At 52.1% G+C, this 17289-nt stretch overlaps 1 protein-coding gene across 2 annotated transcripts in view; it reads right to left on the bottom strand.

Moving 5' to 3' along the window:
- MLLT6 (MLLT6, PHD finger containing) overlaps positions 1 to 5311 on the bottom strand; it is a 43318-nt gene extending 38007 nt beyond the window's left edge. For both annotated transcript variants that reach the window (XM_086477939.1, XM_086477938.1), the window contains exons 1-2: positions 5203 to 5311; positions 1397 to 1476 (exon numbers count right to left, since the gene is read on the bottom strand). In XM_086477939.1, coding sequence (XP_086334065.1) covers positions 1397 to 1476; positions 5203 to 5311 — 189 coding nt within the window. The remainder of the gene's footprint in view (positions 1 to 1396; positions 1477 to 5202) is intronic.
- Positions 5312 to 17289: the final 11978 nt, after the last annotated feature.

Raw genomic sequence — 17289 nt, 5'->3', positions numbered from 1 at the left:
AGAGCCAGGGGAAGGAGGCCCATGAAATCCAAATTCCTTTCTTTGCTATGAAACTATCTGCAGGATGTAAAACCACTCAAAAGACACATTTGATCTTCTTTACTGCAGCGCACATAAAAGCAGCATCTTACAATGGGAAAAGCGCTCAGGTCTGAAAGTCTGGTCTTGTTTACACTCCCACTTCCAATGAGGAACGAGTTAATGCAATGTAGAAAGCATGGTACAGATACCTAATTCCCCCATTCGCTCATCTTTGCCAAGTTCCTCGCCCATCTGTGAAACAGATTAAACTTTTGTACTGCAGCAAGCAGAGAGCCCAGCTCAGATGGAGCACGCTATTTGCTCAGGCCTGCACCGATCCGCAGACTCAGAGGTCACCTACCTCAGCTTCCCTAGGTGTGTCCTTTAGAAAAGGCTCAGCTAAACCAGTTCAGAAGGCAGTGCAGGCAGTAATAAATATCGTTTGTGCCGAGTGAGGCCTTCTGTACTTAAGGAAAGCCAAAGTTTAACGTGAATCCCTCTTTAAGGAAGCAGAGGGAGGAAGCTACCTTGGATTTACCGTCTGGCAAAAGCAGCATCCATGGCACAACTAACACGTTCAAGATCTACACCCCGGCGCCTCAGCAGTTGGTTGGTGCAGCCGCATCTGATAAGGGCTCACATGGGAAGTTCTTGCAGGGTAGCTGGCGTGCTATAAACTCACAGCCTAGTTTACTGCACAAATAACTGTGCCACATAGACGGACCTAAGAGGCAGTCCTGGCCTGATTGCTTCCACTTTCCTGCCTCACTGGGAAATGCCAGAATTAATTAAGAACATTTGTAAAGCGTTCTATACTGCTAAATTGCTACTTAGGCAGAAACTAAACCCTGATCCAGCTTCCTGTCATTTTCCCTGCCGTTCTACAAGCTCAGAAGACTTTACGCAAGAGACTGGTGCTGCGAGATATCAATGCCAATCCATCCTGTCAGTCGGTATGATAACTCTGACGGCATAGCAGCATCTCAGGTGATGCCAACTTCCCTCCGCTCCAAAACTTCCTGAGGAGCTGGATAGGAAAAACAGCAGGGAAAGCACCTTTTTGAAGACACCATTATTTTGTTTGGAAGATTGAGGTCTCTAGACTCAAAAAATTCTGTCACTGAAAACTTGCTTAAAAGCACCTCTGGCAGCATCTTCGTCGAAATGGCTAAGAACGTCGTATAGAATTGTTTGTTACAGTTATTCCTACTGTATAAACCAGATACAGCAGGTTACAGGCAGAGCTGGGACTACGATCACAGTCGTGCTGAAATGCCAGGCTCTGGCACTTTTGCCAGGGGCCCACACTGCTTCCAGCAGAGACACGAAGGGCATCGAATGAACCTCTTTAAGTACAAGTGCGCTTCGTACTCACCACCCTGGCGGCTCTCTCTTGAGATTCACATTTCCGACAGAACCAGGGTCCGGTAGGAACCTGGACAATTCCATAGCAAGCTGGAAGAAAAGCAAAGAGAGCTCATTAAGACCATCTTTAAATCAACTGTTTGGTTTCTCAGGTGTATATAGAAGTCGACCAGAGCTGTTATCAGCCCGAGATGGGTGACAAAACCAAAAATTACCCCCGTGCCACACTTCAGTCCCCTTTCTAGTTTCCACACCCAGCCACAGCAGACTCTTGCAAGAGGCCCAGTATTACACTTTTATTCAAGTTTTCAAATAAGCTCATGCCCAGTATGAAAAACTCCTACGAAAGTCTGGCCTAAGCGGGAATCGAGTGCTTCACAAAAACTGTGTCTAATTCTGGTCTGGCGAGCACAAACGGAGCAATTTCCTACCCCGCAACTTTTCAAGTGTCACTCGTGATCTAAATGTCAACTTATGAAATGGATGGCTACGAAGCACCTTAACCATAATTACGACTAAGATAAAAATCTCAGCATCACAAAGCAAATAATCTCAGTGAGAGCTCAGACAGACACCAAGCGAAACTCCCACTTATCCTGCACACCCTCAAGTCTGCAAGTCGCATCCAGCGGCAGCCTTTCGCAGGCTGCTTCCGAGATCGCTGAATTTGGGCTTTTTAGGACTACTCCTGGGAACAGGTTCTGTGTTAATACAAATCTCCAGCTGATAATCCCACAAAACTGCTGGGTTTAGCCAGCTATACCACGCGTCCCTCTTGCTTTCTACATCGCTGCTGACGCTCTCAGGGCCTCCCTCTGCAAGCTGCAGCTCCCACTTCTGCACCATCAGCTCCCTTCTCTGATGGGGCAAGGTTGCTTGAAGGTTCTTCACCTTCTTCGGCTATCTTCTTCCTCTAACCATCCAAGGATGGTCTTTGTGAGTCCCAAAGGAAGCGTTTCTGACCCTGAAAGGGCTCTTAACCCCCGTGCAGGTCGGTTTAAAGCAGCAGAGGGTGGTAGCGATAGTGGTAAGAAGTAAGGCTACGCATCTCAGACGAGGGTATGGGAGTCTCCTAGGACAGAGCAAATTATATCTTCCTTATTCCATCTTCAAATGCGAACTGGCGGTTGGAATGGAATCCCAGTCACTCGAGACATTTGAAACTAGGTTGGACAAAGCATCTGAAAATATCCTGCTGGAAGCAATCCTGCGATGTTCCCTGGGGGACGGACCAGACACGACCCGCAATAGGTTCTCCCCATCTCTCTAATGTCTATTATTCCACATTAGCCAGGAAAACAAACGCAATTGTAGAGTTAAACTGAAAGAGCTGCCTGCAGGATGAGCCAAGGCATACACATAAGAAAATAGAAACTACATGAAAGCAATGACAGAGCCTGCCTTGGGTCCATCTTTAGCAGTGGGCTTGGGGCCAAAAGCAAGCACTCAGCTGGAGCCTGTGCGAGCTTCTGTGCCTACTGCTTCAAAAAGGAAGAAAACAAGGAAGAAAACAAGGAAGAATGCAGAACATAAGTAAGGCAGAGTTGAAAATACCATTCGTAAATGTTGTTAACTGTCTTCTTGGAGTCTTCATTTCCAAACAGATGTTTTTGTTCACATTTTGGAGGTTTTACTGGAAAGGTAAGATTTCTAAGCGTCGTCACAGAAATGGTACTAGTATTTTTAAGAATCAGCCCTAATGTGTAGCTATAATACAAGTTTTTTTTTAAAAAAATACAGGGTTCTTTATTTAACTGCACAATCATTTTAAAAGCTAACTTTGGTTTTGTGGAGATTCAAGCAGTACAAAGAGATACCAAACCCCGCGTGTGATTGCACGGAACGAGACTAGATGACCCAGATGACCCCTTACAGTGGTTTGCTTCTATTTACGAAATAAAAGCCTACCAAAACACCACACTACTGCTATAGGTTCATGAGCAGGCTTTAAAAAGGCGGTTGAAGAACACCTACTACACACTGCTACACTCCTTATGAATTATTGTATCCTGAAGGACTCTTACAAGACCTAAACCAGCAGTTGTGTTTTCCAAACACACAAGCGGCGCTGCCCTCTCCGAGAGTTTTCTAACACGTTCCGAAACAACGCTAACGCGCCCGTTGTCCCCGCTGCTGCAGCAACCAACCACGTCCACTCTCCGTACCTGTGCGGGCCTAGAAACAGGCACCCTGACAGAATAAAAGCATTGCACGTTTGAAACTGTCCCTGCGTATTTGAAACTGTTCTTGCACCTTTGAAACTGTTCCTGCCAGCAAATTAAAGTGTTTATATTCATCTTGGGGGTGGGCATGAGGACGTCAATGCCCTTTATCTTCCTCCAAAAAAAAGGGAATGATGAAGAAACCTGTTCTCTAGCACATGGTTTGATAAATAATAGGAAGAATGGAAGACTTACACTGGCAAAGCTAAAACAGAAAGAAGTGTCCTTCCAGGGAGACCCTCGTCCTGCCGGGTCTCTCAGAGCCACCCTGGCGAGGCTGCCTGGGGACAGGAGACACCCAAGCATCGCCTCCGAATGAAAAGAAACCCCCTGCGAGCTTCGCTTCTTCGTTTGAACTCCCCTTTAGTCACCTACTCGTAAGCCACTTCTTACTAAAGCCGTGAGCACGGACACACCAAACGCACGGAAAAGCAGAAGCAAGCCCAACCTACAGACCCAGAGACCTGCTCCTGACAGGCGGGCAGAGGCAGAGCGGGACCCATTCGCGGCTGGAGACAGGAGCGTGCATCAAGACACCGAGGGAGAGATTACACAGGAAGAGGCTGGAGATGTGCTGGGAGATGGATAGGATAATAATAGATGGAAAAACAGACATGCCAGATGAGACCAGAAACCTTCCTGTTACTCCAAACAAGCCAACCAGGACAATCACTGTGCCTTTCTGCTGGATTTCAACGAAAGCGAATACACACGTTATTTTTTTTTTTTTTTTTAAATTTTTGTTGTTGTTGTTGTTCGGAGACCTGAGGACAAACTTTCCAGTCCGACACCGCGCGTTAGGGACGTGCACCGAGTCATTTAAAATGCAAATAGCCCCCCTCTCTGGGAGGAGAAGGGCCGCCCGCCCCCCTGCCCTTGGCGGAGGCAGCCCCGCGCCCCGCCGCCCCCCCCCCCCCCCCCCGGGGGTTACCCGGGGCCATGTGCGGCACCGGGCCGAGGCCGGGGCACCGGACCCCCGGGGGCGGCTGCGGCGCTCCCCAGCCCGGCGCTGCCCCCCTCCCCGGCCCGGGGGGGCGCCAGCCCGCCCTTCCCGGGGCACCGGGGGGGGGGGGGGGGGGGGGGGGGCGACATGAACCTGGCTCCACCGCTCCGAGCGACCCCCCTGTCGTGTCCCCCCGCCCCGTCCCTCCGCGGAAGGAAGCGGCTGGCTGTCCCTGCCGGCTCCCGGTACGAGCACACACACACCCCCCCCCGGAAGGTCCGTGCCCCCCGACCCGGCCCGGGGGCGCAGCTGATGGCCAGCTCCGCTGCCCCCCCCCCCCCCCCAGCCTCGGCACACCGCGCTCCCCCCTCCCGACTCCTCCGCCGAGCCAGGCCAGCGGCGACACCGTTATTTTGAACAATAGGGATAAAACAAAGCCCGCACCCCCCCCCCCACCCCCGCTGCCTCCGCACCCCCACCCCCACCCCCACCCCACCGGCCTCCCCGGGGCGCCAGGCGGCCGGTGGGGGGGGGGGAGGGAAGGGAGGCGGGGGGGGGGGGGGGGGGCGGGGGGCGCGGGAAGGCGGTGGCGGCGGCGCCCCGGCCCCGCGTTGCCCCGGTGCCGGCGGCGGGGCCGCGCCGGTGCCTTACCTTGGTGCACCGCCACATTGCAGCCGTGCCCGTCGCAGTACACCAGCGGGTTCTCCGCCCAGCCCCGCTCATCAGAACAGACACAGCAGCCTCCCACCATCTCCTTCATACTTCCATGAGGGTTTCCTTCCCCCCCCCCCCCCCCCCGCCTCCCTCTACGCACACACTCCTCCCTCCTCCCTCCCTCCCCCCCCCTCCTCCTCCTCCTCCTCCTCCTTCTCCCTCCTCCCTCCTCCTCCTCCGCGCTCCCCCCTCCTCGATCGCAGCCTGCCTTTCACACGGCCGCCCCGAGAAAGGGGCGAGGGGGTGTCCGACCCCCCGCGGTGGCGGAGCCGGGCGGTGCTCGGGGCGGGGAGGGCGGGGGGGGGACGACGGGGGGACGGGGACGGACGGGACCCGGGGGCGGCGCGCCCCCGCCCCGCACCCGTGCACACGCACACAGACAACACACACACACACACACACGCACACGCACACCCCCGCCTACACAATCATGGCTGCGCCGCCCGCACGCTCCTGTAAGATTTGAGGTTCAGGGATTGCAGGCTGGCTGGGTCGGGTGCATTTCTCGGCGTGCCTCTGTGCGTGTGAAATTCCTTCTTTTTCTTTTTTTTTCCCTTTTTTTTTTTTTTTTTTTTTTTTTTAATCCCCCCTCCGGTGGCTTTATGCTGCATCTTCATGTTTTTGTTCGCTTCCCCCCCCTACCCCCCCACCCCCCCGCTCCCCCCAACCCCAAACCCTACCCCCCACACACCTCCCCCGAGCAAACCGAGGAGGAATCCGAGTGTGCACCCGTGTGTGCAAACCGCTGGATGCGTGCCCGAGCCAGTCAACATGGATCGCTCCGGAGCGATGAGTCGGGACCGTTCCGCAAATCCTATTATCTCTGCGATCCCTCTCTGACAGATCGGGGCTCCGCGAGCGCCACCGCCTGTCCTGCTCTCCCAGGCTCCTTCTGGAGGAGGTTTTAACCCGTTGGCACCTGTTTTGTTCTCTTGAGGGAAAAAAAAAAGCCCCTTTGGAAGTTTGTGCCCGGCAGGACAAGCGTCAGGAATCAGCTGGAAACCAGGAATAAAAAAATAATCCTCAAGTAGAGTGAGGTGTTGTGTGGGGTTGCACCTGCGGGTGCCGTAAGTCCACGCAGTGTCGTGAGCACCTTGTTGCACGGTGAGGAACAGCCCTTGCCTTGGCCCATCATCCAGAACAGACAAGGAGAAATGGGGAAAACCCAAGCACAGAGCGCATAAATAACTAAATCGCAGAAAAGAGGCCCAGGAGGGACCCAAAGAATTCATGTCATTCATTCCTACAGCTCCAGCTCTACCTGAAATCATCTGCCTGAGGAGACAGAGCAGCTCCAAGGCAACAGAGCCCAGGTCTTATGATCTCTGGTGTGGGTCCTTACCCAGCCACCATGCTGCCCTCCTGAAAAAAAGAGAAGTGCCTGATACCAGACTGGGCAAAGAAACAATAGAAAACGTAACAGGGAACGATTTTTTGCCTGTGTTGACAAAGAAAAATACGTCCTCTTAAGTTGCCCTGCTGTTACAGTAGGGCTTTTTGTAGGGCTGCTGGAGGAACAGTACACAGCAACTTCAATAAAAAAGGTGCATATAAAGGTGCCTGATCTGCAGAACTACTTTTCTATTCTGTTCCTGTAAATCCTTGATGATTTAAAAAAGCTGTGCTGTAAATTAGATCAAAAAGAGAGAGTCTTGTATCCTGCTTGGGAACTGTATGGTGTTCACAGAATCACCGAGCTCCCTGAAATCCTTTTTCCCTATTCTTTGTGAGCGCTGAAGAGGGGTGGTTGCGGTAGCGAAGGAAACATCAAGGAAAAAAAAAAAAATCAAAAGCTGCTCTCTCTGTTCCCAGGAGTAGGCACTTTAAATTGTTTTCAGATGCTGGCACGTATGTGAGTAGACAGGAGGTTGTATCTTTACTCGAAAGTCAGTCTTCAAAGCCATCAGTGCTTCTGCAGAAAGGTGCCCTCCCTGGAACACGACCTCAGCAGTTCTGTTCTGCCTGCGAGCGCAGTGACTCCACGGGAACTATTCCTGATTTACGGCAGCTCAAATAAGACCAGAAAAGGTGTCAGTGTCTCTTAGACTGGTGACCCTCTTGCTCCAAGCATTTCCCTTGCACCAGGTAGCCTTTGAGAGGTCGGCGTAGCCCATCTTTTTTAAAAAAAAAAGTCTTCCCATCAGAGAGCAGAGAGGAAACCCGTTCCAACAGCCCCAATAATCACCAGTTTAGCATCCTTTATATTGCACCTGTTCAAGCGTTACATCAAGGGGCTGGAAGGCAGACGGCTCCCTGAGAAGCTGCCCGCTGGGTTGCTGTCTTCTTTTTATTACATTCCTTTGAGAGTCACAGGGGCAGACAATACGTTCACCACATTGCTGGAAATTCACTCAGCCTTAGCTCACTTTTCTGGGAGGGTTTCCCCTCCTCTCCCCCTCTCTTTTTTTTTTTTTTTTTTTCTTTTCTCTCTTTCTTTTATCTATTGTGTTATGAACTTGTTTAAAAGAAAAGGGGGAAAAATCTGGCTGGTTGCCTTTGTAACCTGAAGGAGATCCTCGCGGTTTAAGATTGTCTTAGGCTACAGGACAAAATGCTAAACATCCGCCGTCCCCTGACGGTCTTGGTTCCCGTTGGCCGTGCTCGCAGACACTTGGACTTGAACTGCAAATTTGCCTTTAGGGGATTAAGTTCCAATTTACATAACTAATCCCTGTGGTGAGGAAAGGCCAGGCCAGAGAGGAAAGGGCACGATGGTTTCCTGAGAAAAATTTGGGGGAAAGTTACGACTGTGAAAGCTGAGACATGGAGATATTTAATTTATATTGTTCATTTGTTATTTTACCAGTCAGTGTTTTTAAAATGTGGCCCATATGTAGGAAGCAAGCAAAACTAAAGTGATATGCACTGACTCATGGGAACCACTATCCTGGTGTATCTCAGTCATAACCACAGACCCAAGTTGCAGAAGTTGTTACTAAACTTAGTCGTTTGCTACTATATCTAGAAAATTGTGGATAAGGGAACTGGCTTCTGCACAGGCTCATACATCGCGGACAGAGCTGTTTGCCTTATCTCTATCTGCAGAGTCTTTGCTACAGATGATCTTTCCTTTTCAGGGGGATCCTTTGCACTTACTTGATTAGGATTTTAAAAGAATGTAAACTTAGTTATCGTCTGATGGACATTCTTGAGATACAATAAATAAAATACTCTTGCTAGGGTGTAAGGCCATATCGTTGCATTTTCCAGATTATTCATATTTCAGCTATTTTATCTATGAAATACATACAGCCTATGTGAAAGAAAAGAACAACAAAAAAAGGCAAGAATATTTATCTTTCTTACGATAACTCCGTGTGCTCTTAGGAAATTTAAAGAACGCTCCGTATTAGAGAAACGCTTGTGGCCAAGCTTACACAAAGGGTCGATGCAGGGAAACCCTGGGATGTACATACTTAATGGCTTGCAGTGATAGATTGCCTCGCTGTACACTATCCCAGCCTTTTCCAACAGCTTCTCCTGGGAATGAAGACTCTTCCTTCCTTCATTTATGGGGAAACGATCACTTGAGATTATCAGGAGTAAGGACTGTGATTTATCTGGGCCCGAGGAGGGCTAAAACTTGCCTATTTGTGGACAGGCAAACCTCTGCCCCTGTTTAACGAACCAGTTCGCTCTATCCGATTTTATCTTATTCCTCTTGGACAGGTTGGAGGAAGAGGGAATTGTGCAGAGAAGAGTAGTAATCCTCACTAGGCAGCCAAATTCCGTCGCGTCGCTAGCAAGAACCGCTGCTTTAAAGCACCAATCTCTTTCAAGTATAAATCTCGCAGTTGGAACTGCGGGATCAGTTCCACAGATAGCAGCAGCGAAGTCTTATCCTCTGTTAGCAGCAGCCACCAGGGAGAACGTGATATAATCAGAGAACTCTCCAAACTGTGTCTCTTTTAGAAAGTTGTTTTCTCGTTTTAGACCAAACTTTTCATCCTTCTCACCGATGCGTGTACACGGAGCTCCTTCATCTCTCTGTAAGTGCCCGCCAGCACAGACAGAAGACTGCACACATTACTTATACTTTTGTTATTTAAACAAAATAACGTAGTTCGCCTTTCTTTAAAGCTTTTCTTGTGGTGTTTTTCTCTGTATCCTTTGTTTCGGATACCGTACTGTCTCAAAACATTGGGAAAGATTGTGCTGGCTGTCAAATTTCAAAGGCAATCAGAGTCCCTCCTTGAAGAGGTAAGCACTCCACGGCAGAGAACTGTTCTGCACATCTGGGAAGATGGGCTCCAGCTCTGCCACTGACCTCCTGCGAGGCTTTGGGTAAATTGTTTTGCTTTTCCCTTCTTCTCTGTTTGGATTATCAGACCTTCGAGGGGGCAATGCCATCTTATCACACCTTCTGCGCTTTTCCAGGAGCAGTGGGGTCTGGGTGATACTCAGAGCCGCTGCAAGTTCCACCACCTTAAGTAACAGTAACTGTAATAGGAACAAAAATGAGAACGATGATAATGACAGTGACAAGTCACCAAATGTCATTCAGTGGTACACACCAAACTTTACCCAATTATTGGTTTTTGCCTCTCCCACATATAACGCTGCCAAGCAGACAGCTCTGGAGTTTACAACTTTTGCGGGGGGTTTATAAAGGAGATAAACCTTTTTCCCTTTCTTTCCAACAAAAATTGATTTTATTGCCTAGCAACAAAAGGTGCGTATTCACAGGCCGGTAGGGACAAGGGTCAAAACCTTGATATTTCTCTGCACCATAGATGGGGGAGACGTCTTCCATCCCAACGAAATCTCAGTTGCAGCCAGTCGGCACCGCGGCGCATGTTTTCCTGCAGTGTGTAGGGCCTCAACTCTCTTTCCCTGTCATCAGGCAACGAAAAATCCCACCGAGGTCTGCAAAGGCTCCTCGTAGCCTGCGGGACCGAAAGCTGGCAGTCTGGCCTGTGACCTGCAAAGCCAAAGTCTCTGTTTAAACAGGAGCTTCAGCTGCCTCTGCCGCGTGTCGTTCCCAAGGGAGAGAAAGTGAGACCTTTGTCCTCGCTCTTCAGTAACCACACCGACCCAGACCCTCTGCGCTTCTCGTCTTTTCTGCCCCGCTCATATTCTCCCAAAACCGCGCTTCATCGAGGCACCTTTTCTTAAGAAACAACTCCCTGTAGTGAAGGTGTTTGTGAAAGAAAAAGAAACAATCCGCTTTCAGAACGGACTGTTGAATCGGTGCTTACGGTTCATTCCAGGGGTTACTTTGTGCTTGCTCCATTAGGGGCTGAACGCCGCATTTCTGCTGAACGAACACCCACGGAAAGATTCGGAGAGTCAAGAAAGCCAAGAGCCAAACACGCACACTCCCGGCTTTGCTTCGTCAGTAGCTTTCTGGCCTTGGACAAGTCACTTCCTCCCTTTGTGCCTCGTTTTCTCTCTTTGTCTGACCAATTCCCTACTGCGGAGCACTTTGGGGTTGTTTGTCTGAAAAAGCACTACATAAGTGCAAGTTATTATTCATTAAACAATGTCATTAAGGACTTTGAAAGGAAAGAATGATGTCATTAACAACTTTGAAAGGAAACAGTGCCATTAATGACTTATAAAGGAAAAAAGTAGCTATTGAAGTATCTTCTATGCCTGCCTTTTTTCTTTTCCTTCCAGTTGCTTAAATCAAACGAGATAGGGGATCATATTTGTCTTCGTGGTTTTGATGCATTCAAAACGCAGTAAAATTGATTAATATAGTAGGTCACTGTACAGGAAGATGACAAATTGCTTTTGGTACTAAATTACGCTTTTATGAGTGGAAATATTTTGAAAAGATTGTTAGAATTGCTCTGTCTCTTTTCACCCTAAAAGCTGAAGCTCCCACGCTTTTGTGACATACCCGTATTTACGACCGCTTTCCAGCCCCCTTACCTTACTGTCCTCTCCCACTGGGGTGACAGGGATTCCTGTGGGTCACGTATTTGAAGGGGTTTAGCTGTTTATTCACTTCCTCCTGCAAAAGAGAGAAATGTGCTACAGACCCTGTAGCTGAGGCCCATCTCTAAACCAAGTCCATTTTAACAAACCTAATGGGACAGTCATAAAATCACATAAACATTGCTTTGGAAGGAACTTCAAGAGACCAATTAGGCCAATTCCCTATGGGGGGGCAGAATCAAGGACTTATTAGTGTCATATTGGTTTTATTATTATTATTATTTACATTAGGCAGTGAAAGTACACAACAATTGCCAGAGAAATAAGTGTTGTGGTCTACGTCCAGAAACCAAGAGTATTTTTAAGGAGCCTGTACTTCGGCTTTCAAGTTCATTCTTAGGAACCTAAAAAAAACCTCTTGGTTTGGCTCTAAAACCAAAACAAGCTTTGGAGCTGCTCCCATCTCTCAGTGTGCCCAAACCTCTGCTGATGCACGTGGAGCAGGACCAAGGCTTTTGAGAGCGTTTGAACTCTCCCGGGGTGCTTCCATGGGGCAGAGTTTGGGTACTTCACAGACTCAGGCCCTAACTCTTCAGCCGAGGTCCTGATGTGAGACGGGGGGGAGGATTAATAACCCCAAACAGATTTTTCTTAATGGGAATCAGGCACCTGTTTCCTTTTGTGCCTTGGGACTTTTTCCTCACATTCCTGCGTTTTTAGTGCCTTTAAAAAACACTTGGCAGTAACTGAAGCTTTGCCTATACCCGCCAGTTGCCCTCATTCAACTGGTTTACAAACCAGTCTAATGAAGCGCTCTGCTCTGACAGCCTTGTATCGGTTTGGAGCTTTGCATCAGCTGAGCTCGCAATTGTATGTTCAGTTCTTGGCTGTGCTATCGGAAACTGCCTTTAAGACAGGAAACCTGAGGTAAAAGCCTGAAGGTAACAGCCCTGCAGCAACTGCACGAAACCAAGGCATCGTTCCAGGCCGAAACTCTCTTCCCAGGGCTGAAAATACCTCGAGCTGGGCAGGCCCGGTGGCAGGGCAAGGTGTGGGGCAGCCGGTGGTAAAGGCCACCAACCCTCACCGCCCCGCTGCCAAGCCGAACACGGTCCAGGGTGCTCAACCCGTGTGGGGTCAGGCTTTCTCCTCCCTTCTCCCAAATTGCCTATATATGTACTTATATATATATTTATAGAATGACTTCTCAGGCTGGTTTCCAGGATGCAGAAGAACCCCTTACGGAGCTCTGCAGAAAAAGCCGGGCACGGAGCTGCGCCGGCTCTGCTGCGGCCGCTGCCCCCCCTGTCACAGGAGAGCACCCAGGGCTGGGGAAGGGTGTCAGCTCTCACCCAAAGCCCTCCTGCTCTCCAAGATTTCTGCAAAAAAATTAATCTTTACCGGCAGCCCAGGGGGTGTGCTGGGTGCTGCAGGCCCGGGGGGAGCTGCTGGGACCCCCCGGTGGGGATGCCGGGGCTTAGCAGCGGAGCAGCTCGGTGCCCGGCTCCGGTGAGGCAGCCCGGCCCTTGCCCGGGTCTGCGGGGCTGGGAACCGCCGGGGCTGAGAAAGCCCCGTGAATATCGACAGGAAACGATCGGCGGCTTTTTTGGTGTCGAGCGGCAGCGCTGAGGTTCAGGCGACGACATCCTGCCCCCGCGCAGCGCCGGGGAACCGGGCAGGAAGCGGGGGCCGCGGCGGGGCGAGAGCAGCCCCGGGCCGGGACCGGGCGGCCCTGAGCGCAGGCGGCCCTGGGCCGCCCCTCGCCCACCCTGCAGACGGCAGAGGCGATGCGCCTCTTAGAGCACGGCTGTCCCTCCCTCCCTCCCTGCACCCATCCCTGCATCCCTGCACCCATCCCTGCATCCCTTCCTTCATCCATCCCTGCATCCCTGCACCATCCCTGCATCCCTTCCTCCACCCATCCCTGCATCCCTCCAGCCATCCCTGCATCCCTTCTTTCATCCATCCTCTGCATCCCTTCCTTCATCCATCCTCTGCATCCCTCCAGCCATCCTTTCCTCCATCCATCCCTGCATCCCTCCAGCCATCCCTGCATCCTTTCCTTCATCCATCCCCTGCATCCCTTTATCCACCCCTGCATCCCTCCAGCCGTCCCTGCATCCCTTCCTTCATCCATCCCTGCATCCCTTCCTCCAGCCATCCCTACGTCCCTGCACCCATCCATGCATCCCTCCACCCATCCTCACATCCCTTCCTTCATCCATCCCTGCATCCCTGCACCCATCCCTGCATCCCTTTCTTCATCCATCCCTGCACCCCTCCAGCCATCCCTGCATCCCTTCCTTCATCCATCCTCTGCATTCATTCCTTCATCCATCCTCTGCATCCCTCCAGCCATCCTTTCCTCCATCCATCCCTGCATCCCTCCAGCCATCCCTGCATCCTTTCCTTCATCCATCTCCTGCATCCCTTTATCCATCCCTACATCCCTCCATCCATCCCTGCATCCCTTCCTTCATCCATCCCTGCATCCCTTACTTCAGCCATCCCTGCATCCCTGCAGCCATCCAGCCATCCCTTCCTTCATCCATCCCCTGCATCCCTTTATCCACCCCTGCATCCCTTCCTTCATCCACCCCTCCATCCACCTCTACCCATCATCTACCCACTGAGAGCAGCCCTGCCGAGGAAGACTTGGGGGTACTGCTGGATGAAAAGCCGTCCGTGGGCTGGCAGGGTGCACTCGCAGCCCAGAAAGCTGACTGTATCCTGGGCTGCATCCAGAGCAGCGCGGCCACCAGGTCGAGGGAGGGGATTCTGCCCCTCTACTCCGCTCTGGTGACACCCCACTGCAGCGCTGCATCCAGTTCTGGGAACCCCTGTGTAGGAAAGACATGGACCTGCTCAGGCGGGTCCAGAGGAGGGACACATAAATGATCAGAGGGATGGACCACCTCTGTTACGGAGAAAGACTGAGAGAGTTGGGGTTGTTCAGCCTGGAGAAGAGAAGGCTCCGGGGAGACCTGATTGTGGCCTTTCAACACCTAAGAGGGCTTGTGAGAAAGGTGGGGACAGACTTTATAGCTGGGCCTGTAGCGATAGGACGAGGGGTGATGGTTTTAAACTAAAAGGGGGAGATTCAGACTAGATACAAAGAAGAAGTTTTTTACAATGAGGGTGGTGAGACGCTGGCACAGGCTGCCCAGAGAGGTGGGAGATGCCCCATCCCTGGAAACATTCCAGTTCAGCCTGGAAGGGGCTCTGAGCAACTTGATCTCATTGAAGATGTCCCTGCTTACTGCAGCGGGGCTGGACTAGAGGACCTTTAAAGGTCCCTTCCCACCCAAACTCTTGTCTATGATCTCTCCATACTCAAAACTACAAAACCTACAACGCTCTTTGAGCCCCCCCACCCCCAAAAGCCCCACAGGGCTGGTGGGGCTGGGGACAGTGGGTGCCCAGTGTGGGACAGCGTGGCTGCAGGCTGGGGCAGCTGCAGGAGCACTTCACATGTTTATCAACCGGTGAGCAGGTTCTTGGGAAGAGCTGCAAGGACAGGAAAGAAAACATAATCAAACCTCCAGCCCCTCGTCACTGCTCTTGGGAGATTTGCATCTGAGATGCCTATTTACTATAAATGTCCTAATTATTTGTCAGAGGAAGTAACTGTTTCCTTTACTGATAATTTCGGTGATTAATCATGGACTCTGCCAACCTGCCTCGCTGTTAGGATCGTCCTTTTGATCATGTGCCCGTTTAGTGACTTGGGTTACATCTTCTTGCACGCCCTATTACTCATCAGAAAGTTTGAGGCCGTAACCTGTTACTCAGTCGCTGGTGAGTCATAGTTTGTCCCTTGGAAAATAAAAACTGGCCCAATTCTGACACCCTCGAGGCTCACCTCCAAAAGAGCGTGTAAAGTCCCTGGCGCCGCTTCTGTGTGATGCTTCCCAGTGAGAGCGAAGGGATCAAAATTAGGCTGATGGTTTCAGCGTAATGCATGAGTAATAGTTGGAATAAATCAGCTTAGTCCATGATTCATATCTATCTATCTTGATGCTCAAGTATTTTTTCCCCTAACTTGAGAGACCCAGCAATGGGAATAATTTCTGAAACTGCCCAAAACGGTGCCTAAGGCTCTCTGAGGGCAAGGCCATTGCAGGGCGCTTCGGAGCAAGTCCGTGGATGGGTGGCATTGTGCTGACTGGACTGTGCTGAGGAATTTCACAGGTGCAAAAACCTATTTCAGGTGCACTAAGTCCATCTTTAATTAAGATTTACACGAATTGAATTCAATGTGGTTAATTGCTAAAGTAAAATAACCTGTCATGAGTGCAGTATAAAGTAGTAGTGGGCCTACATGAGAGCTTTGCACAAACACGGCAGTATATTTAGAGCAATTTCCTAATATAACCCACTCTGTTCTCTTTCTTTCTTTCACTCTGTTTTGGCTCGTTGACAGTGGGATTACAAAAATAGCGAGAAGACCTGAAATTGAAAATGAGGCTTGGTTTACAGAACTGTGCTACTTAGGGAGGCAGAAAGAAGCTGGGCTAACGTGATTTCCTAAGTGTCAGCTCTGACGTGGCAGGTTTTAGTGGTGCTTTTCCACACAGGCCCCTTTCTTCAGTGGCGGTGGGGAAATTGTTATAGCGGCGTGGGCACATTTTCCCCTGTGTAGCTTTAATCACATCTACCCAACCCAGCAGGTGTATTTCCAGGTCCCTGCCCGGAATTTTCCTGCCAACTTCAGTCAAATAAGCTCCCAACCACCTCTGTGAAGTCCGGCTGCTGCTGTGTGCCCTGGCATGCAGGAGGCGGTAACACATTTCTGCACCAAGTGTGCCGGGGAAGGGGATTTTCCCTCCGCTGCTGCTCTCTCCCGTGCGAGGAGTTTCTATTTCTGCCGGGCAAACCGGCAGCTCCGCCGCTGAAGTCCCGTGGAGGAGGAGAACCCCCCCGGGGGAGGGGGGGGGGGTCTGTACCAGCCCGAGGGGGTCCCAAGGGCCTGAGGCCGCCGGGACGTGATGCTCAGGGCCGGGGCGGGGGCTGAGCAGATGCCCTGGTCACGGCTTTACCGGGAGGGTGCGGGTAGCAGCACCGGCCAGGGGTGCTGTGGAGCCGCCCGGCTGCTCGTGGGAAGGCAGCCGGGGACCTCTGCTGGGCGAAGCCTAAAAATGCCCTTTTTTCCCCCAAACGCTTGCCCTGCGGCCAGGCTGGCGGTGGGAAACCTCCGGAGGGCGCCAGCATCTCGCCTTTCCCCGCCGAGCCGGGCTCCCCCAGTCCCGGCTGCCCCCGGGGAGCAGGCTGAGCCCGGGGCAGGGCGACCCCCAGACCCCCTAAACCCGCATCCTCCGGCCGTGCCCCCCGGGGCAACGGGCAGGGACGGGAACTAGCCCCGGGCAGGCTCCGAGGGGGCGAGGGCGTGGGGGCTCCCGGCTGGGCTCCGCTGTAGGGGAAGCGTCGGGTTTCCCGGGGCTGTGAAAACTTTCAGAAATGGGAATGACAGCAAGAGGCTGAACTGTTCCTCGGCTATTTCTCCCTCCAACACACCCATCCATCCGTCCACCGGTCCATCCTCTGCTCGGGTCCCCCGTCTGTCCGGCCCAGCCCCCGCTCCCCCCTGCCCCATCCCGGTCTCTCTCCATCCCGGCAGCCGAAGCTGAGCGGAGTTTCCCCCGGGAGCGTCGGGGTTTAGCCCAGAAAAACCTCGGGGCTGAGGCTCCCGGAGGATGCGGATCCTTCCAGCCCAGATTCCCCGAGAAAACGGGTTTAAGGAGATGCCCGGGCTCCGGTGCGGGCACGGCCGCGTCCCCCGGGGGAGTGCGGCTCCCGGAGCTCGGCAGCGGCGTGGAAACACACGGGCAGCACCGCAACCTCCCGGCCCAAAGCAAACCCGGCCCCGCCGGCAGCCAGGGCAGCGGTGGGCACAGACCCTCCCCGGGGAAGGGGCCGCCGAGAGGCTCCTCTGGTTCATTTATTTTATTTTTTTTAAGTGCATCCCTGGAGGCAAAGGCGAAAGTTGCCGGCGAGGTTGAGCTCCGGAGCCGGTGCCCAGAGGTGCGGGCGTGGGAAGGGGCTGGCCCGGGGGGTGGAGGGGGGGGGCCAGAGGGGCGCTGGGATGAAGGGATGGAGCCGGGGGGACGGGCACCGCCGCTGTCACCTCTTTTTCACGCCGTG

The sequence above is a fragment of the Leptosomus discolor genome, chromosome 25 (assembly GCF_034619465.1).
Source record: "Leptosomus discolor isolate bLepDis1 chromosome 25, bLepDis1.hap2, whole genome shotgun sequence".
Classification (NCBI taxonomy): domain Eukaryota; kingdom Metazoa; phylum Chordata; class Aves; order Leptosomiformes; family Leptosomidae; genus Leptosomus; species Leptosomus discolor.
This window is presented reverse-complemented; position numbering and strand designations above follow the sequence as displayed.